This window comes from Mustela lutreola, chromosome 4 (genome assembly GCF_030435805.1).
Source record: "Mustela lutreola isolate mMusLut2 chromosome 4, mMusLut2.pri, whole genome shotgun sequence".
NCBI classification, from domain to species: domain Eukaryota; kingdom Metazoa; phylum Chordata; class Mammalia; order Carnivora; family Mustelidae; genus Mustela; species Mustela lutreola.
This window is the reverse complement of record NC_081293.1, coordinates 85,581,461-85,600,975: the sequence shown is the minus strand read 5'-3', so window position 1 is coordinate 85,600,975 and position 19,515 is coordinate 85,581,461. Positions and strand designations below refer to the sequence as shown.

Below are 19,515 nucleotides of genomic sequence, written 5' to 3'. Positions count from 1 at the left end.
TAGCATTTCCCCCGTGTTACTGAAAGCTTCTTTTATCAGCTGCCTTACGTTCTTTTGTGTAAATACACCAGACTTTATTTTCCATTGCCCTGTTGTTGAGCCTTTCAGTTGTTTCTCGTTTTTTACTTCTACTCAGGGATAGACATCTTTGTCCCTGTATCTGTGTTCACATCGGATTATTTCTTGGGGAAATTCCTAAAATGGGAAATAGTGAGCAATAGGCCATAAACATTTGTACTTTTTAGGAATTTTGATGTATATAGCCCACATTCAGGAGGGCCATATCCATTTCATCCCCATCAGCAGTAGGTGAAATTTCCAAGGATCGTCGTCTTAAAATCAAAATGGGTATTGACCGAAGAATCCCCAAAATGGGGATTGACCGATAATTTCAAAAGGTTCCCGTCAAGATGGAAAATAATTACGGGGTTGCTGTGCTGTAGCAAATCCAGCCAAGCCTGGTTATCTCACCAACAAGTGCTCTGGGCTGGTCACTCAGCGTCACGTGGCCTCAGATCCCACCCCCACCCCCCAGCCCCAGAGGGCTGGCAAGCCCATCTTTGTCAAAATGACAAGGAGCTAGTGTCAGAAGGTAGTTTTGGAATCCATGAGACAAATATTCTGACACCAGCAAGATAATTTGGGGAACAAATCATGCATGTGTTTACTCCTCCAAACCCGACCAAGCACTTCAGAGAATTCTTGCCCTACACTAGCCTGTCGGTTTGGGGGAAAGGCTTGACTGGCTGCCTCAGCCAGGAGCAGGATGGGTCTCCAGACCTCTGACTTCTTCTTACTTTTGCCCACAATTGGTGGGACCTTCTCTTTGAGCCCTACAGCAAAAAGCGACCTTTGCCTTAAGCAGGATTTTTGTTTGTTGGCTTTTTTTAAAAAAGGGGGGAGGGAGAGGTGTGTTCTTCATATCCAGTTAAAGTGTAGACCCTCTCTCTCCCTTTGTCCTGCCTCTCTTTCCTCTGATGAGTACTGCAGTTTCATATGAATACCTGTGCCCACACATGCCCAGTGTAGGTCAACTAGTATCTTGTGCAAAATGAGGGAGAAAAGTGGCAATTCTCAGGGCTGGTTTTGCGAAGATTCAATTATGTCTGGGAGCATTTTCTATTTTTTGGCCAGTGGAGACATCTGGTAAGCCCTTGTGTGCAAAATGTTGGTTCTTGCCCAGTGAGTTCACAGAGAGTTACAGGGGCTTGGCCAGCTGTGCTCTGAGGTAATGGTCTCTGCTTCTAGTGACAGCAGTTTGGCCAAGAAACAAACCCACTTGGGTGGGCAAGTTGGTCTGTTCTTTGGGACAGGGGGCAGAGTGCACCAGAACACAGAGGACAGTTGCCCCTCAGGGGCAACGTAAGCCTGGACCAAGACTTCAGGGAAGCAAGTCTAGCAGGGAGGAGGCTTTCATCACCGGAATGCCAGGGGGCTTCCCCTTTCCAGTCAGGTCACCAGAAGACACTTTCCAGGAGGTTCTGCTTGGCTGGGAGGACCATGAGCCTGGAGCCTGGCTTGAGGGAGCCCTACTGGGTAGAGGAAGGAGAAGGTGAGGGTGCCGTGTGGATGCGGAGCCCCGGGACTGGGAAAATGTAGGGGGTCGTTTACAGGCGCCTGCGTGACACTCCATGGCCCCCTTACGAGGAAACGCATTACACAGTCTCTGTGGTCCTGGGAGGCTTCTGGTGACTTTCGATCACATGGAAGCACAGAGCTAGGCCAGGCACCAGGAGGGCCAACCTAAGTTCTAGATCCAGCCTCACTGGGGAATGAAAGACAAAAGCCAGGTTCTCAGGAGAGGAAAGAAGCCATGGGGACTCAGGGTCAGTGTGAAAAGTGGGGTGCCCAGAGGTTGTCCACTCAGAGAGGGGGGTTGGGCTGCCTGGAGCTCCTTCGACAAATGGGTGGGATTTCCTGACTCCTGAAGGGGCTATGTCTGGGACTAGTTCAGGAAGCTGATCCTGATAGTACCATCCCCTACAGACCTGCTGAATCTGGTTCTCCTTCCCTGGATTCAGCATCTTGTCCACTTGTACCATGGACAAGTTCCTGCTTCCTTCTGCCGTGGCGAGTTTTCATCCATCCATCCATCCATCAGTGCTGATGGAGGCACTATTCATGGGCAAGTCCCTAATTCCCAGTGTTCACAGCCCAGCAGGAAGCTCAAGCAACTATACAGATAACTCTAGGGCAGGCACCACCTTCAGAGAAGTGCAAAGAGCTCCTCAACTCCAGAGGAGGCCCTGCTCCCAGAGATCAGGACTTCGGAAGCTCTATCCGCCCAACCCAGAGCCTCGTCCATCCTCAGTGAACGTGCCCTTTGCCTGCTGATCCTGCCCTGCCTGGCGCTCGGGAACTAGAGTGGAGCAGGTGCCTTCCCAAACCTGTACATCTTTCTCATTTTCAAGGCAGTCTGATGGCCAGTCCCCTTGAGTCACCCTTGGAAACAAATACCAGCCAGGGGACTGTGCTGCTGGCATTGACCAGGATCCGATGTAGGTCAGTATTCTAGTTCCCGTTGCACAGAGGAGGAAGAGCAGAGGCACCAGTCCGGAGTCCAGCTGTGGTCGATGAATCACCCGGAACACAGCAAGCAGCTATTTCTGAACTAAATGGCATCAGATCTCTCTCCTCACCTTGAGTCGGTGTCCTGGTCTCCAAAGCACCTCCTCTGGGATGAAGCCAGCGAGGGGCAGAGAGCCCTGAGCATAAGGGAGTTGGCAAGCGTTTTGTCACTGCCGTTCCCATGCCAGCACAGAGGGATAGTCTGGGAAGTGGCTGAAGCAGACAGTTCTAGAAAACTCTAGAATTCTGGGTCCTGTGAATATGCCCCTGGCTGGCTTCCTTCCTCCCTCTTTTCCTCCCTTTTCCTTTCAAGCTTCCGGTTTTGAGCACCTGCGACATACTCTGCATATGGTGCTTGGCCCCGGAGATATGACAAACCAGAGATGGCACCTCCCCATTAAAGAACCTTGTGGGAGAGCCTGGAAATAACGACGCCTTTCTGAGGGCCGCCTCTCAGCCTGGTGCCCTGCCATGGAGCTCACAGGTATTCCTTTCTGTAAGCTTCACAACAGCGCTGGAGGGTGCCCGCTACTATAATCCCCATTGTGAGGACAAACGTTGAGCACAGGGAGATTAAACAGCTTGCCCAGATGGCAGCACTGATGTGCGGTGCCCCCTTTGCAGACTGATCCACAGTGTTGGAAGTCATCTGTGGAAGGTGGCTTCTTCGTTTCCCAAAGTGGGAGAGAATGATCATTTCTTGAATATTCTAGGGACCAGACATCGTGTGGTTTCTCTATACTGAGGATCTGTATTGGCATCGGGGTAAGTCTCTGAAGGTCCCAGAAGAGGGAACCCCAGCCCTACCCCCAGTATCCCTCCTGACCCTGCTGCTACCTCAAGACAGCTGCCCCCTTCTCAGTTCCCACCATTCCACTCCATTCCACCATGCCGAGGCCAGGTCCTGCAGAGGGCTACCCCATGGTATCATAGATCCATAAAGGAAGTGACAGACATCCCATTCCCATCTCCATGCCTCTGTTTTTGTTCATCATGATTCTGACTCTGGGCTCACAATGGCCACAAAGCCAGCTGTTGTCTGCTCCCTTTGGAGCAGTCATGAGGGTACCCCAAGGGGCTGCATCTACAAGAACAATCTTGACATTACTTCTAGCAAAAGAGGAAGAATCCTAGTGGGGCCCTAATGATTGTCCTGGTGATACACATTGCTGGAGAAGGAACTTGTGAACCTGGGAAAGGCCACCGAGTGCTCTGTCTGGTGGTTCTCGTTTCCCTGAACTTACACATGGAGTTGCTGAAAAAGGTTATCAGTTATTCCTGCCAGATCAGAGGAATGAGCTGCCCAATGCACGGAGTTAATTTCTTTCAGTCAGTAGATCTTCTCTCCTGTTGGAAATAGCAATGCATACTCCACTTTGAAAGCTTCTAATGCTGCAGACTGATTTATTTGGGTAAAACTCCATTTCTGGTTCCTGGAATTACTTTAAGTGATTATTTTTAAACATTGGTAACCACAAAAATAATTTGTTATTCTTACTATTTAATACTGTGAAGGACTGTGAAATAGTGTTAATATTTCAGGGTAAATTAATTGAAGTGGTCTGTTTTCTGACTATTGAAAACCTTAGCTGTACTTCAAATTTTTTATTATTTATTTTGAAGAGATTAGATAAAGCTGTCCTCATAACTTAAAAAGAATATAATTTTAATAGTATTTTTCAAACCATATGTGTTATGACCAAGAGTGGATCATACTGAAACCAACTTACATTTTTTTTTTTTTTACAATGAAAGAGCAGAACAAGATAAATTGGAAGGGAATAAAATGGAGTAAAATAGAATAGAAGAGAAGTGTTCATGTATGGTAAAGGGTACTATTTTATTAAGTATTCAAGTCACTTATTTTTTTTTAAGATTTTATTTATTTATTTAACAGATAGAGATCACAAGTAGGAGAGAGGCAGGCAGAGGGGGAGAGAGGAGGAAGCAGGCTCCCTGCTGAGCAGAGAGCCTGATATGGGACTTGATCCCAGGACCCTGAGCTGAAGGCAGAGGCTTAACCCACTGAGCCACCCAGGCACCCCTAGAGTCACTTATATATGTGTTTGTATATATAAAATATATTTTTTACCAGTTTGTAAATTGATACCTAATCTACTAGCAATAAAATTCATCCTTTTTAGTGTGAGACACTGTGAATTTTAACAAATTTCTGACTGTCAAAATAGTGAGACAAACCACTTAAAGCTAGAGTCCATTTGAGTAACCAGAGATGTTCATGAAGGATATGGTTCTTTTAAGATCTTTGGAGGCCGTGACAACTGTCTTATCTTGGAAGATAATTTCATACACCCCAAATTTCAAAGTCAAATGAGACCTTGGAGATTGTTCAGTCAATGGTTTTCTAAGCTTTTTTTGTACAATGCCTACTTTTTTGTATACTAAATCTAACATGGACCCCCCCAACCTATAAAAGGAGAGTTGGCTTGCACAGAGACCAGGAAAAACAGCTTAAAAACTACTAATAGGGGTCTAACTGTCTTGTGCCCACGTTGGGAACCTGAGGCTAGAAAAGGCTGAGTGACCCCTCAAAGTTAGCCACTCTTTTTGGCAGGGCTGGAGCTCAAATTCAAGCTGTCATTGGCTGTAATTCAGGGCATTTTTCATGTCTCTTGGGCTCAAGAGAATCATGAGTATTATTTCACCCCACCAACAGGAGTGGATGGATACCTTTTTGGAATAGTGTAGTGTGTCTTCACATACCATTACAGAAGAAAGGATAGGCCAGTGATCACCAGGGACAGCAGAAATGTGAGTCAATCCAAGAAGAACAGAACAGGTTGTTTGGACAACACTAATTATTTAGGAAAACTAGAGCCTCAATACAGAGGCAGGCCTGGGAGTCCAGTACCAGAAACAAAAGTAGCAAGCAAGCCTCCAGAATGTCAGGAATCAAACAGGTCCTGAGAGCTACCCCCTTCCTGATAACTCATCCCTGGGTTGTCTACCTCTCTCTTCCTAGAGGGCCCTGGCCCTGGCTAGGCCCCCACCTGGAGTTGCAACTTAAATGTAGCCTGTCAGTCACACCAGAAATTGGCTGATTTGTCTCCTTTCTCATCTGGGACTCCTCTTTCACTTCCTTACTCTTTGGTTTGTGTGTGGGAAGTGGGCAGGTCAGGGAATATAAAACTCACACTCATGATTTGTAAGTTCTACATCATGGGCTTATTACTCTATATCCGTTCGGTGAACTTGCTTCACTGTTTGGACCATAATGCTGAGAACACAAAACCCCACCAACTCTTTATGAGCTCCTGCCATACCGGAATGCCACAGATAGCCATTAAATATCCCACCACCGCAGCCTTATCGATGAAACTGGAGAGTGAGGTTTGTGACAAAGAACATTCTTCATTCAGAGCAGATACCATGTCATGTAAAGCTGAGGAAATACTGGGTTTGAAGAGCAAACCACTGTCCCGTACATTTTTAGAAGATGACACGAATGAGTACAACCTTGAAAAAGTTACCAAGTTCCTCTTTCAGATAAATTCCTATAATACTAAATTGAGGACAAGTAGATACCCAGTGACACCATTGAGTTACTGGCTCACACCGATTTTCTCCAAAGAGTTTATAGGGACAAATGTACCATCCTCTTGCCTAAACATTGTATATACAGGGTTGTTTCCACTGACAATTCAGGGGTCATGTCTCTGTCTTTATTGAAAGAATTATTAACACCTCTTTTTTTTTTTTTGGAATTTGAGATTTGAGTTTTTAAGTGGGGCAACTTGTATGATTTTTCTAGGTGTCCCTGAGTTAGGTCAAGGAAGCCTCACTCTAGCATAGGGTTTTAAATTGTTGGAATCCTCAAATTACTACTGTTTGCTCATACACCAGCACACAGTTAACATTCTGGAATAATTAGATAATTTTCTTCATGTGAGTTTTTAACTAAGCAGCCTCACCACACCCACAGCCTGCAAAGGTGTGCACTGAGGGGTATCACTTTTCGTACGTTTAAGCAGCACGAACTCTTATTTCTAAAAGGAGTATAGGGAATATTTGGGGAGGTAAGATTTTTTTTGGTTGAAACAACACAAGTTGTGAGTGGATGGAGTGTAGAAAACAAGAAGCAGGAGCGCCTGGATGGCTCAAGTTAGTTAAGCGTCTGCCTTCAGCTCACATCAGGATCCCAGGGTCCTGGAATTGAGCCCCACATCAGGCTCTCTGCTCAGCGGGAAGCCTGCTTCTCCCTCTCCCACTCTCCTTGCTTGTGTTCCCTCTCTAGCTGTGTCTCTCTCTGTCAAATAAATAAATACAATCTTAAGAAGAAGAAGAAGAAAACAAACAGCACTCAGTTCTTAAAATTAAGGGAGGACATTGAGATAACAATTGGTACCTCCTCTTTGATAAGCAGAAGTTGACAGACACAAGGAGGTGATGACCTCTCAGGTGTCAGAAGGTCCTGGGGGTATTCTGTAGGGAAAAAAGGTTTAGGTATAATTAATTATTAAGTGACTGAAGTCAATGATGGGAGTGTCTAACAATAATATTTAATCATCTATTTAACTTACACATGATGTTGCAATAAATAGAAAGCAGATCAGTAAAAAACAGTTAAAGATTTTGGGGGCACTTCTGTTGTGAGCTTCCTGGTAGAATGTGGACAGGCTAATTCAAAGTGCCGGGTCTCTTTGCTTCGGCAGCACATAAGCTCAAGATTGAGGTCCTGGGGGAGACCCAGACTCCAGGAGGTTCAAGAGCATGATGAAATCAGTCAGAACCACCTTCAAGTGATAGGAAATGGATTATGGATTACTTGACTAGTATCTCCCACCTGAACTGGAATCGCTAAGTGGAATGTCTGCATTTTGCATCCACAACATAAAAGAAGAGCGTGGCAGGTTTTTGTAAATGCAGACGTGAGTGCTGGTGTTTGTTCATTCAGACTGCGGTTTGAAATCCTGCTTGGCCAGTTACTCACTCTTTGACCTGGGTCATTTTATGTAACCTCTCTCAGCCTCAGGTTCCCCATCTATTAAAAAGAAACAAACAATAACAACAACAACAAAAACGATCTCACAGAGCTTTTGTAAATAATGAAGTGCCTTCTGTAAAACAAATTGACTTGGTACTTGATACATAGTAAGTACCCAGCAAAAAAGTACTGCTATTCTGTTGTATCTGTTTTAGTTACTGTGTTTATAATAAACGTTGATGAATTTGGTGAAACAACACATAATATTATTTATTAAAAAGATCCTCTTTAGGGGCGCCTGGGTGGCTCAATGGGTTAAAGCCTCTGCTTTCGGCTCGGGTCGTGATCTCAGGGTCTTGGGATCAAGCCAGGGTCCTGGGATCGAGCCCTGCATCGGGCTCTCTGCTCAGCGGGGAACCTGCTCCCCCCACACACACCTCTGCCCGCCTCTCTGCCTACTTGTGATCTCTGTCTGTCCAATAAATAAATAAAATATTTTTTTAAAAAGATCCTCTTTAAATAAGATGAAATTCTTTTGCCTTAGACTTCTTTGTGCTGAATTGTTACAAATCTATTTCACAAAATTGACTTCAGAGTGTCATCTCTAGGGGTCTTGGGACAAGTTCCTTTTAGAGGCTTGTAGTGCAGAGGCTACCACTAGAGGGCTCTGCAGAGACCCTAAAATCCTTTCCTTGGTTTTAGTGATGAGGAAGCATCCTTGAGAAGCCAGAGACTCAGGGACCATCCTATCTATCATGGCTCTTCAAGAGGGCTAGTAGTAACAGGACAACTTGTAGGAGCCACTTCCGCCAGAGACCTGGGGGTATACAGGTGGATGTCACCAGAACCCATTGCTCTGAGGTCGTTCCCTGCCTCTGCCACTCCACTGAGTCACCCTTCAGGGGTTACGAGAGTTACATCATACAGTAGAACACCAGCTTTGAGACAGGAAACTAGGTAGAGCAGGAGCTTATCAAACTCTGGGTAAGGACTTCACAATAAAGACAAAACCCACCTTGAAGGACCACCAAATCTTCAGTTTGCTGAGGAGGCTGGGACCCAAACTGTTGCCTGGGCATGGGTGAGTGAGATGCCCGTAAAGCTTTGTGGACTTCTGGGGCTGCCCAAACCTCGTGCATCCTACCCACAGGGTAGTGGTAGGGCTCGTTTGCTAATGATGCATTATCGTTGGGTAAATCATGGTCACTTAAAGACCAGCCAGCCCACGATGCAACAGTGATGTCAAGGCATCCTTGGCCAGGACCTTACAGCTGGGGCTGAGTGGGAGCAGTGAGACCATTGCCTGCAGAGGCTAGTGCCATACCGGGCCACTGAGGCAGGAACCTGGGAGCTGGGCAAAAATGAAATTTTCTCCCCCTCCCAGGGAGTTGGGCATCCCTGGACCCGGGCAGTGGTGACAAGAACAGAAATCTCAAGCCTTGGTTTTCTTCTTGCCACACTGGTCTGTGGATTCTGCATCTTCTTCCACTGCAAAAATAAAAAAAAAATAAAAAAAAAAGTTGTAGTCCACTGAAGCCAGACAAAATAATGGGGCTCCTAGACTCTTTCAAAGCCATGGGACTTCTTCCTTTAAACCCCGGTTCAGGACTTGGTTCAGGGAAGGGTCAGCTCTCAGTTCAAAGTCAGAAGCCTGGCTTTTTAAACTCGTGAAACACTGAGGCTAAGTTCTCGGGTCCCCCCTCCCAGGAGCTGGTGGCGGCAGAGGGCTGACTGGGGAGCCTCTGGCCAGCCCTGCCGCCCTGACCCCAGTCCATAGCCGGGACAGGGCCGGGAGGGAGGGCCCGGGCTGCAGGGCTGGGCGTCCCAGGGCGGGGGGCGGAGCAGGTGAGCCCGTGGGGTGGGCGTGGGGAGTGCACTTGTACGTGACGTTGGAGTTTGCAGCAACCTCCAGGCAAGAGGCTGTGGGCGCGTGTGTGCAGTGGCTGCGCGGCCGGGGAAGATGTGCTCGGAGGGGCGGCCGCCGCAGTGAGCCGCGCGGCGACAGGAGCCCGGCCGGCAGCCCCGGGGGCAGGGCCTGAGCGGCCAGCCGCTCGCGCTCCTCCGCGCCGGAGGCCACCGGGACCGGACCCGAGAGGCGCGCCCCGGCCGGCCGCAGGATGTAGGCGATCGGCGGAGGCGCTCCTGCAGGCGGACGGCTCATCATGAAGAAGCACTCGGCCCGGGTGGCCCCGCTCAGCGCCTGCAACAGTCCGGTCCTTACCCTCACCAAAGTGGAAGGTAACGGCCTGGGGCGGCGGGGGCTGGCGCGAGGTCGCTGCGCCCCGGCGGGGGGCCGCCACCCTGCCAGGGCTGCCTGGTGGCCGTGGGTGCCACCGCGCTCCCCAGCAAGCGTCGCCCGCAGTGCAGCGCCCCGATGCCTGCTGCCTGCGGGGGGTGGCAGCTCGCTAGCTCCTGGGCCGGGCTGAGCCGCTGCGGGGTCTGCGGGGCTGTCCCCCGCGCTGCCAGAACACAGCGCTGGCTCCTTGCGTGGCCCCCAGCGAGTCTGGCAGCAACAGGGTCCGCCGTGGCCTGAGTTCCTGCCGGTCCTGTCCCGAGGCACCTGCCAGCTGGGGACGGGGCGGGGGCGGGGGCGGGGGCGTCTGCAGACACTAACCAGTGCTCGCCTTCGTCCCGTGCCACACACACACCGGCACACACACCCCACTTGAGTCCCCCCCGGGTCTGGAGCATCCCCCTTCACTCCCACCCCCACCCGGAGGCAGACCAGGGTATTGCTGAGTGGGTGGAGGCAGGAGATGCCGCAGGCCCAGTCGTCTCTCCTGCCCCTGAAGCCTACCAGCCCACCCGTGTGACCGCCCAGCTGCTGAGAATGGGCAGGGGAGCAGGTGAGAGAGAAGCCACCAGCAGCTTGTAAACGGGTCCTTTCCCCACTCGTGGGAGAGACACAGAAACATACTCAGACACAGCTGTCATCTGCTGGTCTGGGACCTTCTCCTCTGAAGGGCGGTGGGCAGGGGACTGTGGGGGATGGAGAGAGAGAGACCGGTCTCAGTCCTTAAATGCGCCTAACAGGAGGCAGAATAACCAGTTTCCACAGAGCTGGCCAGCTTAGCCAAGTGAGGGCTGGCAAGGGGCCACCAGCCAGTGGGGAGAGGAAGGCAGACCCCCTCTGGTCCAGGCCCTCACTTACCCGGAACGAACAGAGCCCCGTGCAGCCGGTGCATAAGGGAAAACCCAGCATCTGCCATGCCCTGGGACTACAACCTGGAGCCCCGACCTCTGTGTGATGGCTTCCAAGGACCTGTATCCCCTCACGAGTTCTTGTTTGTTACAGTGAGACGGAACCAGTAAGAACAAGACAGAAGCTAGTAGGGCACTGGTGTACCCCACACGTAGCCCACCCACAGAGGTCTCCCAGGAGCCAACCCGGTACCGTTACTCCTATCCTACAGATGAGGACTGTGGGACCCAGAAAGGTCTGACTGACTCATCCAAGACCTACAGCCAGCTAATAGTTGGTCAAACAGAAATGGTATCCTGGGCCCTCCCATCCCCAGCCCATGTTTTTCAGAACATTGTTCTGCACTAAGCTGCAACTACTTACCTTTTTCAACATTTTCTGTCTATAGGAGGTTGATTATTCCCCACTTCGTGTAGCTGTCTCCTCCCCTCCCCCATCCCCATCTTGGGAGAGACTTGGTATCTGTCATCTACACCTCCACTGAGTGCAGGTGCTGACTTTCCTAAGGGGGTTTCCCCTTAGGAAAGCTTCCAGGCCTTCTTGGAGACACCGCCCAGATGTACATGCCAGTTGGGGAGGGGAAGGATATATATTTCCCTTAGGGAACATGGAAGTGACTATCACTCCTGGGGTCCTTGTGGGAACTCACCCCATGCCCACCTTTTAAGTAAGGCAGGTCAGTGCTGTTCCCCAACAGCAGTGTCACCGCTGGTAATCCCCAATTCATCATGCAGACCAGGTCTGAGCTGCACTTGGGGTTAAGCTGGACACGGATGGTGAGGTCACCCAGGCTCAATGCCGTGACCCAGAGGTGCCACAGGAGGCAGTGAGTGACACGACAGAGACAGGTTCGCCTCAAGGAATAAAAATGGGGCTCCCTTCCCCAGTTCCCTTAGGGCTACTCTCAGGCGAGCTTCGAGCTTCCTGTCCACACTGACAACCCTAGCAAGCCTTGTTAACCAATGTTTGCACGTACCTGGGTGTGGGTAGCAGACAGTGTGCCTGAGAATCAGAGAGAGCAGGGTTCAAGACTGTGCTTTTCCCATGTGCCGCTGGATTTGTATAAACCATAAATGCTGGGCCTCAGTTACCTCGTTTAAGCCCCGGTGAAACAGAAGTAACAACCTACTTCAGCTGAGTGCTGGGAACGCAGTGAGGTCGGTGGTTATACTTAGCATCTGTCTGGCACACAGTAGGTACTTAATAAATGTCTGGTAGTCGTCCTGTCACAGATTGTCTTGCACCTTTGGCAAACCTTCTTGCTGTTCTCAAGGAGTACGTGTGTAGGGACGGTATCTAGAAGCATCTGCACGGCTCCGGTGATACTAGAAAGCCCCCAGTTCCCCTTTTGCGTGGGATCCCTGTTATGTCAGCAGAAGTCTTCAGGGCATGCCTGGGCATACGTGTAGCACTTTTTTCTCTGCCTGGTGTTTTTAGTTTGTTTTTTTTTTTTCTTGGTGTTTTGTTCAGTTTGGCTTATGGTCTATTTTTTGAAACATTTGCATCTCGGGTGCTTGCTGTGGAAGTGCTGAATCATTTTGTTTTTTCTTAGATGCACAGGGCAAGGTGGTCCTCATACTGTGGCTCTTTCTGTGGGGATGGCAGGCAGGCTACAGTGCTGGAACCCAGCCAGCAAGAAATATTTATTAGGGTTTGGAGTGTGTCTTCTATGGGGAGGCATGCGGTACATATAAAACCAAAATAGAAAATACAATGCTTGGTTGAACTTCAACACGGAAAAATGGACAAGATGACTTCATTTACTCGGAAAATACCTCATCCAGCCCTACTCCATCCTACTCCATGTCCCTTGGTCATTTAGTGAGACCCTAGAAATGCAAAAACAAACAGCGTTAGCTTCATTCCCTTAAAGTTTTAGTCTGGAGGAAAAGAGACATGCAGACAAATATATTTTCTAGTATAAGATAGTAAGTTATGGTTCAAAGCTAAGAATAGAGCATCACAGGGACACTGATCGTTAAGTAATGTGAGGAGACCCTCCTGAGAAGGAGGCCTTCTTGAGGGAGACCTTCCTGAGCAGGAGGAAGCCTGTCTGAGGAGGAGGCCCGTCTGTGGAGGAGGCCTGTCCGAGGAGGAGGTTTGTCTGAGGAGGAGGAGAAGACTTTCCTGAGGAGGAGGGCTTCTTGAGGAAAAGATCTTCCTGAGCAGGAGGAGGCCTGTCTGAAGAGGAGGTGACCTGTCTGAGGAGGACGCCTGTCTGAGGAGGAGGTTTGTCTGAGGAGGAGGCATTCTCGAGGAGAAGACTTTCCTGAGGAGGAGGAGGCCTCCCTGAGGAAGAAGCTTTCTGAGGTAGAGGTGTTGTAACCGAAGTGAGAAAACTTGTCAAGCACAGAAGGGAGGGAAGGCTGTTTCAGGCAGAAGGAATGGTGTGTGCACAGGCTTAGCCAGGAAGCTTGAGAAGGAGAGAGCAGCTGAGCCCCAGTTAGGGCTCAAGGCTTGGAAAGTGGTTTCCAGCCAGGTTGATGGCATCTGTCCCGTCTGATGGCATATCTCGTTCTCATATCCTCTTCCTCTCTTTCCCATCGGACTGAGACGCTGACTATCGATCAGTAACACATTTCTAGTCGAGGAGTATTTGCTGGGATCATCTGTGTTCACAACCAGCTAATTCACAGTCAGTACAGTTTCGTTCAGCAGGGATTAGTAGTTGAGCGTAACAGCTCTCGCCGCCGAGAAGCCTGCAACGTATGGTCAGGTGGGAAGAGGGAGGACTTTGAAAGGAGACAGAAGGGGTTAGCGCCCACCGCTCAGCTCCTGCTGAGCCAAGTAACTTCGGCAAATGGCAGAAGCTCAGTGGGAATCTGTTCTCTCGTATGGAAATGAGTGCGACAGTACAGTCCCTCTTACTAATGAGAGTATCTGGGTTTGTTTGTTTGTTTTTTTAAGATTTTATTTATTTATTTGGCAGACAGAGATCACAAGTAGGCAGAGAGGCAGGCAGAGAGAGAGGAGGAAGCAGGCTCCCCACTGAGCAGAGAGCCGGATGCAGGACTCAATCCCAGGACCCTGAGATCATGACCTGAGCCGAAGGCAGAGGCTTAACCCTCTGAGCCACCCAGGCCCCCCAATCCGGGTTTTTTTTTTTTTTTTTTTTTTTTGGAACCTACTACAGTGCAGGCAGTGGTCTGGGGAGATCGCTGCCTTACCGCTATTTTGCCCAAAGGAAGGATAGCCGTTGTCACCCCAGTTTACACACAAAGAAATCATTCCCGCAAGGTCATGCCGTTGGAAAGCCAGGGTGCTGAGCCCCATGTCCATATCCACCTGCCTCCGAAAGGTGGCAACACCCGGTACAAATGCATTTCATTGGAGAAGCAGTGAGAATCGCATCTGCTCATGCACTTGTAAGAGCTCAGCAAAGGTTTGCTCATGGGAGTTCCCGCTACATGCGGAGGTAGAGGTCTGGACCCCCCTGGGGCTCCCTGTGGTTGATATTCTCCTGCTCCTGGGGCAGTTGGCCTGTCTCAGCCACCCCCACTCTGGGTGTGGCTGCTTTGTTTCTGTTCATGGGGTACAGCTGTCATCCTGGGGTGCTCTGTGATCATGTCAGCAGAGACCCAGCCCTACCGGTCCGATGTGAGAGGAGTCTTGAAAATATACTGCCAAAGTGTTCCTGTACCCAAAAATGTTTCCCAGGTTGAATTATCCAAGACCTGAAACCTCAGTCACAAAAGTCATTGTATATTGTGTATTGGACAAATGTGTTCCCTAATCGGATATCAGTAAGGATGAACCAGATATCACTGAGGACGCCAGGGGGTCAATTCTAAGTCCTTGACTCAACAGAACTTCCAAACAAATGAGAAATGTCACAAAAGCATATAAATAACAATTACACTTTGGAATCTCATTTTTTTTTTAAATTCCATGAAAGGATTGTAAAATAAATGGCGTGTTTCAGCAAAGAGCGAGCTCACTTCTGGCTGGGTTACAGAGGGCCACTACGCGGCTCTCTTGTCTCCATTCCCCCCTGCTTTGCCGAAATGCTCTCATCTAATGACAGTCTTTCCCGCTGAGCCTGGATGTGGCCTCAGAATCCTCCTCCTCACCCAAATCCCGGTGATGACCATCCGTTCTTCGGACTTGGACTTCGGCATGAGCAGGGCGGCGTGGAAGAGGCTGTTCTGTGCCCTCCGTTGTCATGGGCGGGAGGTGTGAACGCTTCGTTCCTAGCAGAGGCGGCCACAGACAGAGGTGCAGAGCCGGGAGGGGCTGGCACCTGCGAGCCATCTGCTGGGGCCAGAGCTCGTGTTAGCTGCAGAAGTTGGCGGGGAGCGAAAGGGCCGGGGTACGGGGGCCTCCTGAGTGCTGGCTCCCGAGGAAGGGGAAGGGCACTATCAAAGCCTGAGAACATCAGTCAGTCTTCTATAGCTGCGTGTTCAAAATGGGTCACAAAGTCTATTTCAACAGTCACAATAAATATTTTTTTAATAAAGGATATTTTGGATAGAATCAAAAATACCAAAGCGTCTCACAGATGCAAGTTTCAGCCGGAGGGCTAGAAAGGGAGCCATCGAAGACAGCTCTGAAGGTTAAGGCTGAGCAGCTCAGGGAACAGAGGGGCCATTAACAGCAGAAGGAACAGCAAGGGTAGGAGGGAAGCGCATCCCTGAGGCAGAGACCGGACGTCGGATTGAGCTGGGCAGAGCTGCCAGCTCCGGTGGTGGCTTCAGTGCAGAGCCGGCCAGGAGGGAGAGGGAGAGGTGCTGAAGGCCAAGTGAATGTTGCGGTGAGAGCAGTGGGCAGGCATGGGTTCCTGAGAGCCACAGGGAGGGCAGGAAAGAAGTCTGATAGGCTGCACAGAGGACCCACAACCTATGGCCTCGTAGAAGCTGTGGGAAGGGAGCGTGATGTGGCATCACATCAGCCGAGGAGGACGGTTTTGCAGAAACAGTTTGAAGCGGGTGCTGGTCTGGAAGCCAGATGGCAAGGGGCACGTGGTGGGCGCTGGAGGGGAGCAGCAGTTACAGGATAGCTGGTGAATGTGTTTGGCAGCGAGAGGGGTTCTCTACCTTTGGAGGCACAGGGGGAGGGTTTTGAGAAAGCTGGTCGTTGCTGTTAACCCGAGGAAGAAGATTCCAGCACAGGTGTGAGGTTGCCCTAAGAGAAAGGAGGTTGATGCAGCAGCAGGCTGGGGTGGGGGATGGCAGGGGGTTTGGGGCAGTGGGGAGGGAGAACTGTCGGCTTTGAGAAGGGGAAAGAGGAGAGATGACGGGCGAGGACACGGAGAAATGTGGAGACGTCGGGGAGGGAAGCCAGGGACCTGAGCTGGCAGTGTTCATCTCCTTTGTGACGTAGGAAGTGGGATCAACTGCCTAAAATCATGGGTGGGGATCAAAGGCCTACAGAAATCGGAGCAGGTTCAGGACAGCTGCGTTGGAAGAGCCAAGAAGAGATGTAATTCTTAAAAGCCTTTTTGGCAAGTGATACGTTTTCAGTGGTTAAGGCATCATGTGACTCGGGAGAAGATGTGCGGGGAAGAATGCTGGGTGAGAATCAGGACCCTGACCTCTCCCTTCCTACCTCCCACCCCCGCTTACACCACACATGTCGCCTCACCTCTGCCAGCCGGGCCTTCTCCTCTCTGCAAAGACAGGGGATTTGAATAGATCTTCTATGGGCTCTTTCTCAGGAAACATGTCCGTCTGCTAAGTAGCTTACTCATTAGCAGAGATGGGTTTATCTGATTAAAACCCTTCACTGGCTGTCCTCAGAGTGCAGAGCTCCAAGAGAGTGACACCCGGAACAAGTAAGAGATTGGGGCTGTGCGTGCGCGTCCTCGTGTTTATGCATCTGCGGGCGCGGCAGGCGTGTTCGTGCAGGTGCACCTAGTTTCAGGGGTGACTTTGGTATTTGAGCACGGGGAGGAAAGCCAGCTGCATGGGTACAACTTGCCCCATGATCTTGAGCGGGAGGAAACTGCGGGCCCCGCGGTGATAGGGTGGTGCAAACAAGAGGTTTGAGACAAGCCGGGAACTTCCAAGCTTTGCTCGGGGCAGGCTGGGTGTTTTCCTAGAAAAGCCTCATGGCTCAGGATTAGCGGAGTCATGTCAGCCCCAGTTGGTGCAGAAGGTGAGAGATAAAGCCTAGAAAGAGGAGTTTCACAAAGTGCACCCCACGTCAGAGCGTGTTCAGCCTGCCTGTGCAGGAAAGGAGAGGTCAGGGTCCTTCCCTGCCAGTGCTGGGAAGCTGGAGCTCCGTTCAGAACAGTGTGCTTCTTTAAGATAAATTGAGTAAGCAAGCTCCCATGCTGCCAGTTAAAATACGGCCCTGTTGTCCCGGGAGAAGGCCCCAGGGGTCGCCCCTTCCTACCTGCAGAGCCGCATTCTGCCCGGAGGGGCCATCCCCTGCCTACAGTCTGCCCTCTGGGAATGGTGGCTCTTCCTGGGAGCGCCTCAGCCTCAGCTCCAGTCCAAGAGTAAACCTCAGCAGCGGGGGCCGTGTGCGTGCTCGCCTGTGTCCGTGTGCGGGTCATTGGTAGCCCCCCAGATATCACCGGTCTGCATGTGATGATACCTGTCGTGTGGACAGGCACACAGATGGTGAGGTTCCCGGGGGCCGCAAGGACCACACCGGGCCGGACACGTGGATTCAAGCGGGATGCCAGCGAGCTGGCTCAGACCCAGCCCTCGCTCCCCTCCCAAGACAGTCATCGACCTTTCCTTCCCCGGGGAACACACACGGCTTTATTTAAAGCTTACCTGCCAGACACTTTCCCACATGTCCTGTTTGCTGGAAGCTGTGTCCGTGCCAGGACGGTCCTAAATCCGCTGCACGAGGTGGCGTTGTTTGGACACTAGGGAGTCGTGTGGGGACCTCCAAGGACACGGGGAGTGCGGTGCGAATGCCTGTGCATACGCCTGAGATGTCTTTACTGACATGGAGGAGATGGCAGGGGCAGCCGGCCCGATGTAGGCGCGATTCAGTCCAGCTTGCGAAGTGCCACAGGGTAGGGCTTCGGGGGGATCGGGGAGAAGCCTCCCACCCTCCACCCTGCCGAAAAGCAGCCTCCGTTCACCTCCCAATTCTGCATCCACACCCGGGAAGGCATTCGGGTTTTTAAAAACAACGTCGCAGCTGCCATGTGTCCCATCCTCTGCACACTACCTCTGGGACTCGCTCTCCAATGAAGGTGTAAGCGACCCGCAAGAGGCAGGCACATGGGAGACGGTATCTAAAACTGAAATTCTAGCAGGGCGGTTCTTTCTCAAAAGTTTTCTAGGTACCTACTCCGTCATCCCAGCCTGTCCCCACGTCCTGCACAGTGGTGTTCATGGTCTGTGTGTCACAGGCCCACAAGCACCGTGGCACGGCAGGGACCTCCCCAGGCTTGTGGGCTGCGGCTGCCGTGAGTTGAGTACCACAGGTGGGTGACTTCTACGGCAGATACTGATTTTCTCGGTTCTGGAGGCTGGAGTCCAAGATCAGGGTGTTAGCCGCCGTGGTTCCTGGCTGGGGGATGGCCACCCCCCTCGCTCTGTCCCCACGGGGCCTTCCTTCCACGTGCCCCCAGGGAGAGCGTGAACAGGAGTGCTCGGCCAGCTCTCCGGAAAAGGCCACACCCTGTCAGATCAGCATCCCACCCACGTGTACAACTTCCCTGGACCTTATCTTCTTAGAGGCTCCATCTCCAAAGGCAGTCACCCTGGGGCGGGGCTGGGGGTGGTGTAGGGCTGCAGTGGATCAATTTGGTAGGGAGGACACCAATGGCCAGTTCGTCACAACCTCGGTTCCTGAGCATGGCGCTCTGGCCCAGAGTCCCACACCCAGTCAGGCTCTTCCAAGTTTAAAAACGGGGTCTGTCGTCTGGAAACTTGAAGTCCATTTTTAGTGATCTGTGCTTCTGATGGTGGTGTTTGGTGCCAGGAGCCTAAATCAGCACTCCCTCTGCTTGTGCTCTCTCACTCTGTCAAATAAATAAATTCTTTAGAAAAAAAATAAAAAAGATTTTATTTATTTGAGAGAGAGCATGAGCTGGGGGAGAGGCAGATGGAAAGGGGGAAGCAGACCTCCCCCCAAGCAGGGAGCCCAATGTGGGGCTCGATCCCAGGACCCTAGGATCATGACCTGAGCTGAAGACAGATGCTTAACCGACCGAGCCACCCAGGTGCCCCAGCCTCCAACTCTAATTACCTGTGGATTCTGTCCTTTTGCTCTGCCCAGTGCTAGTCAGGAGCATGATGGGGCCTCTGCCATGTCCAAATAATGGGAGTATTTTCTGACCCCAAATCCAGAAGTCCAAACAGATGGTCCGGCAAGTTCAAGTGGCCACAGTGGGTCAGGATATGTGAAATGGGGATTGCTTTGAGACATCCAGTGCCTGTAGTGACCTTCTACATGTGACAGCCTCTTCTTCCCTCTTCTCTAAACCACTACTTAAACAAAACAAAACAAAACAAAAAAACAGTCACATGCAAACTCACTGAGCAAGTATTTAAAGAGGATATGAGATAAAACCAGGAGTGCAGGGGCGCCTGGGTGGCTCAGTGGGTTGGGCCGCTGCCTTCGGCTCGGGTCGTGATCTCAGAGTCCTGGGATCGAGTCCCGCATTGGGCTCTCTGCTGAGCAGAGAGCCTGCTTCCCTCTCTCTCTCTGCCTGCCTCTCCATCTACTTGTGATTTCTCTCTGTCAAATAAATAAATAAAATCTTTAAAAAAACAAACAAACAAACAAACAAACAAAAAACAGGAGTGCATTTTTAGGAGATGAATTACACTTGCAAACAGCCACGAACAAAAGTCTTCCTCTAAGCTCTTTGTTTTATGAGAGCTGTTTAGTT

General features: G+C 50.8%; 1 protein-coding gene across 3 annotated transcripts in view; it reads left to right on the top strand.

Moving 5' to 3' along the window:
* SLC35F3 (solute carrier family 35 member F3) overlaps positions 1–19,515 on the top strand; it is a 385,921-nt gene that overhangs the window by 250,360 nt on the left and 116,046 nt on the right. Inside the window, exon 1 of one of the 3 annotated variants that reach the window (XM_059170433.1) lies at positions 9,343–9,751. The exons of the other annotated variants lie outside the window; for them this stretch is intronic. Within the exon in view, the coding sequence (XP_059026416.1) occupies positions 9,676–9,751 (76 nt within the window). The 5' untranslated portion in view covers positions 9,343–9,675. Of the gene's footprint in view, positions 1–9,342; positions 9,752–19,515 lie in introns of those variants that run through there. 3 annotated transcript variants of the gene reach the window in all.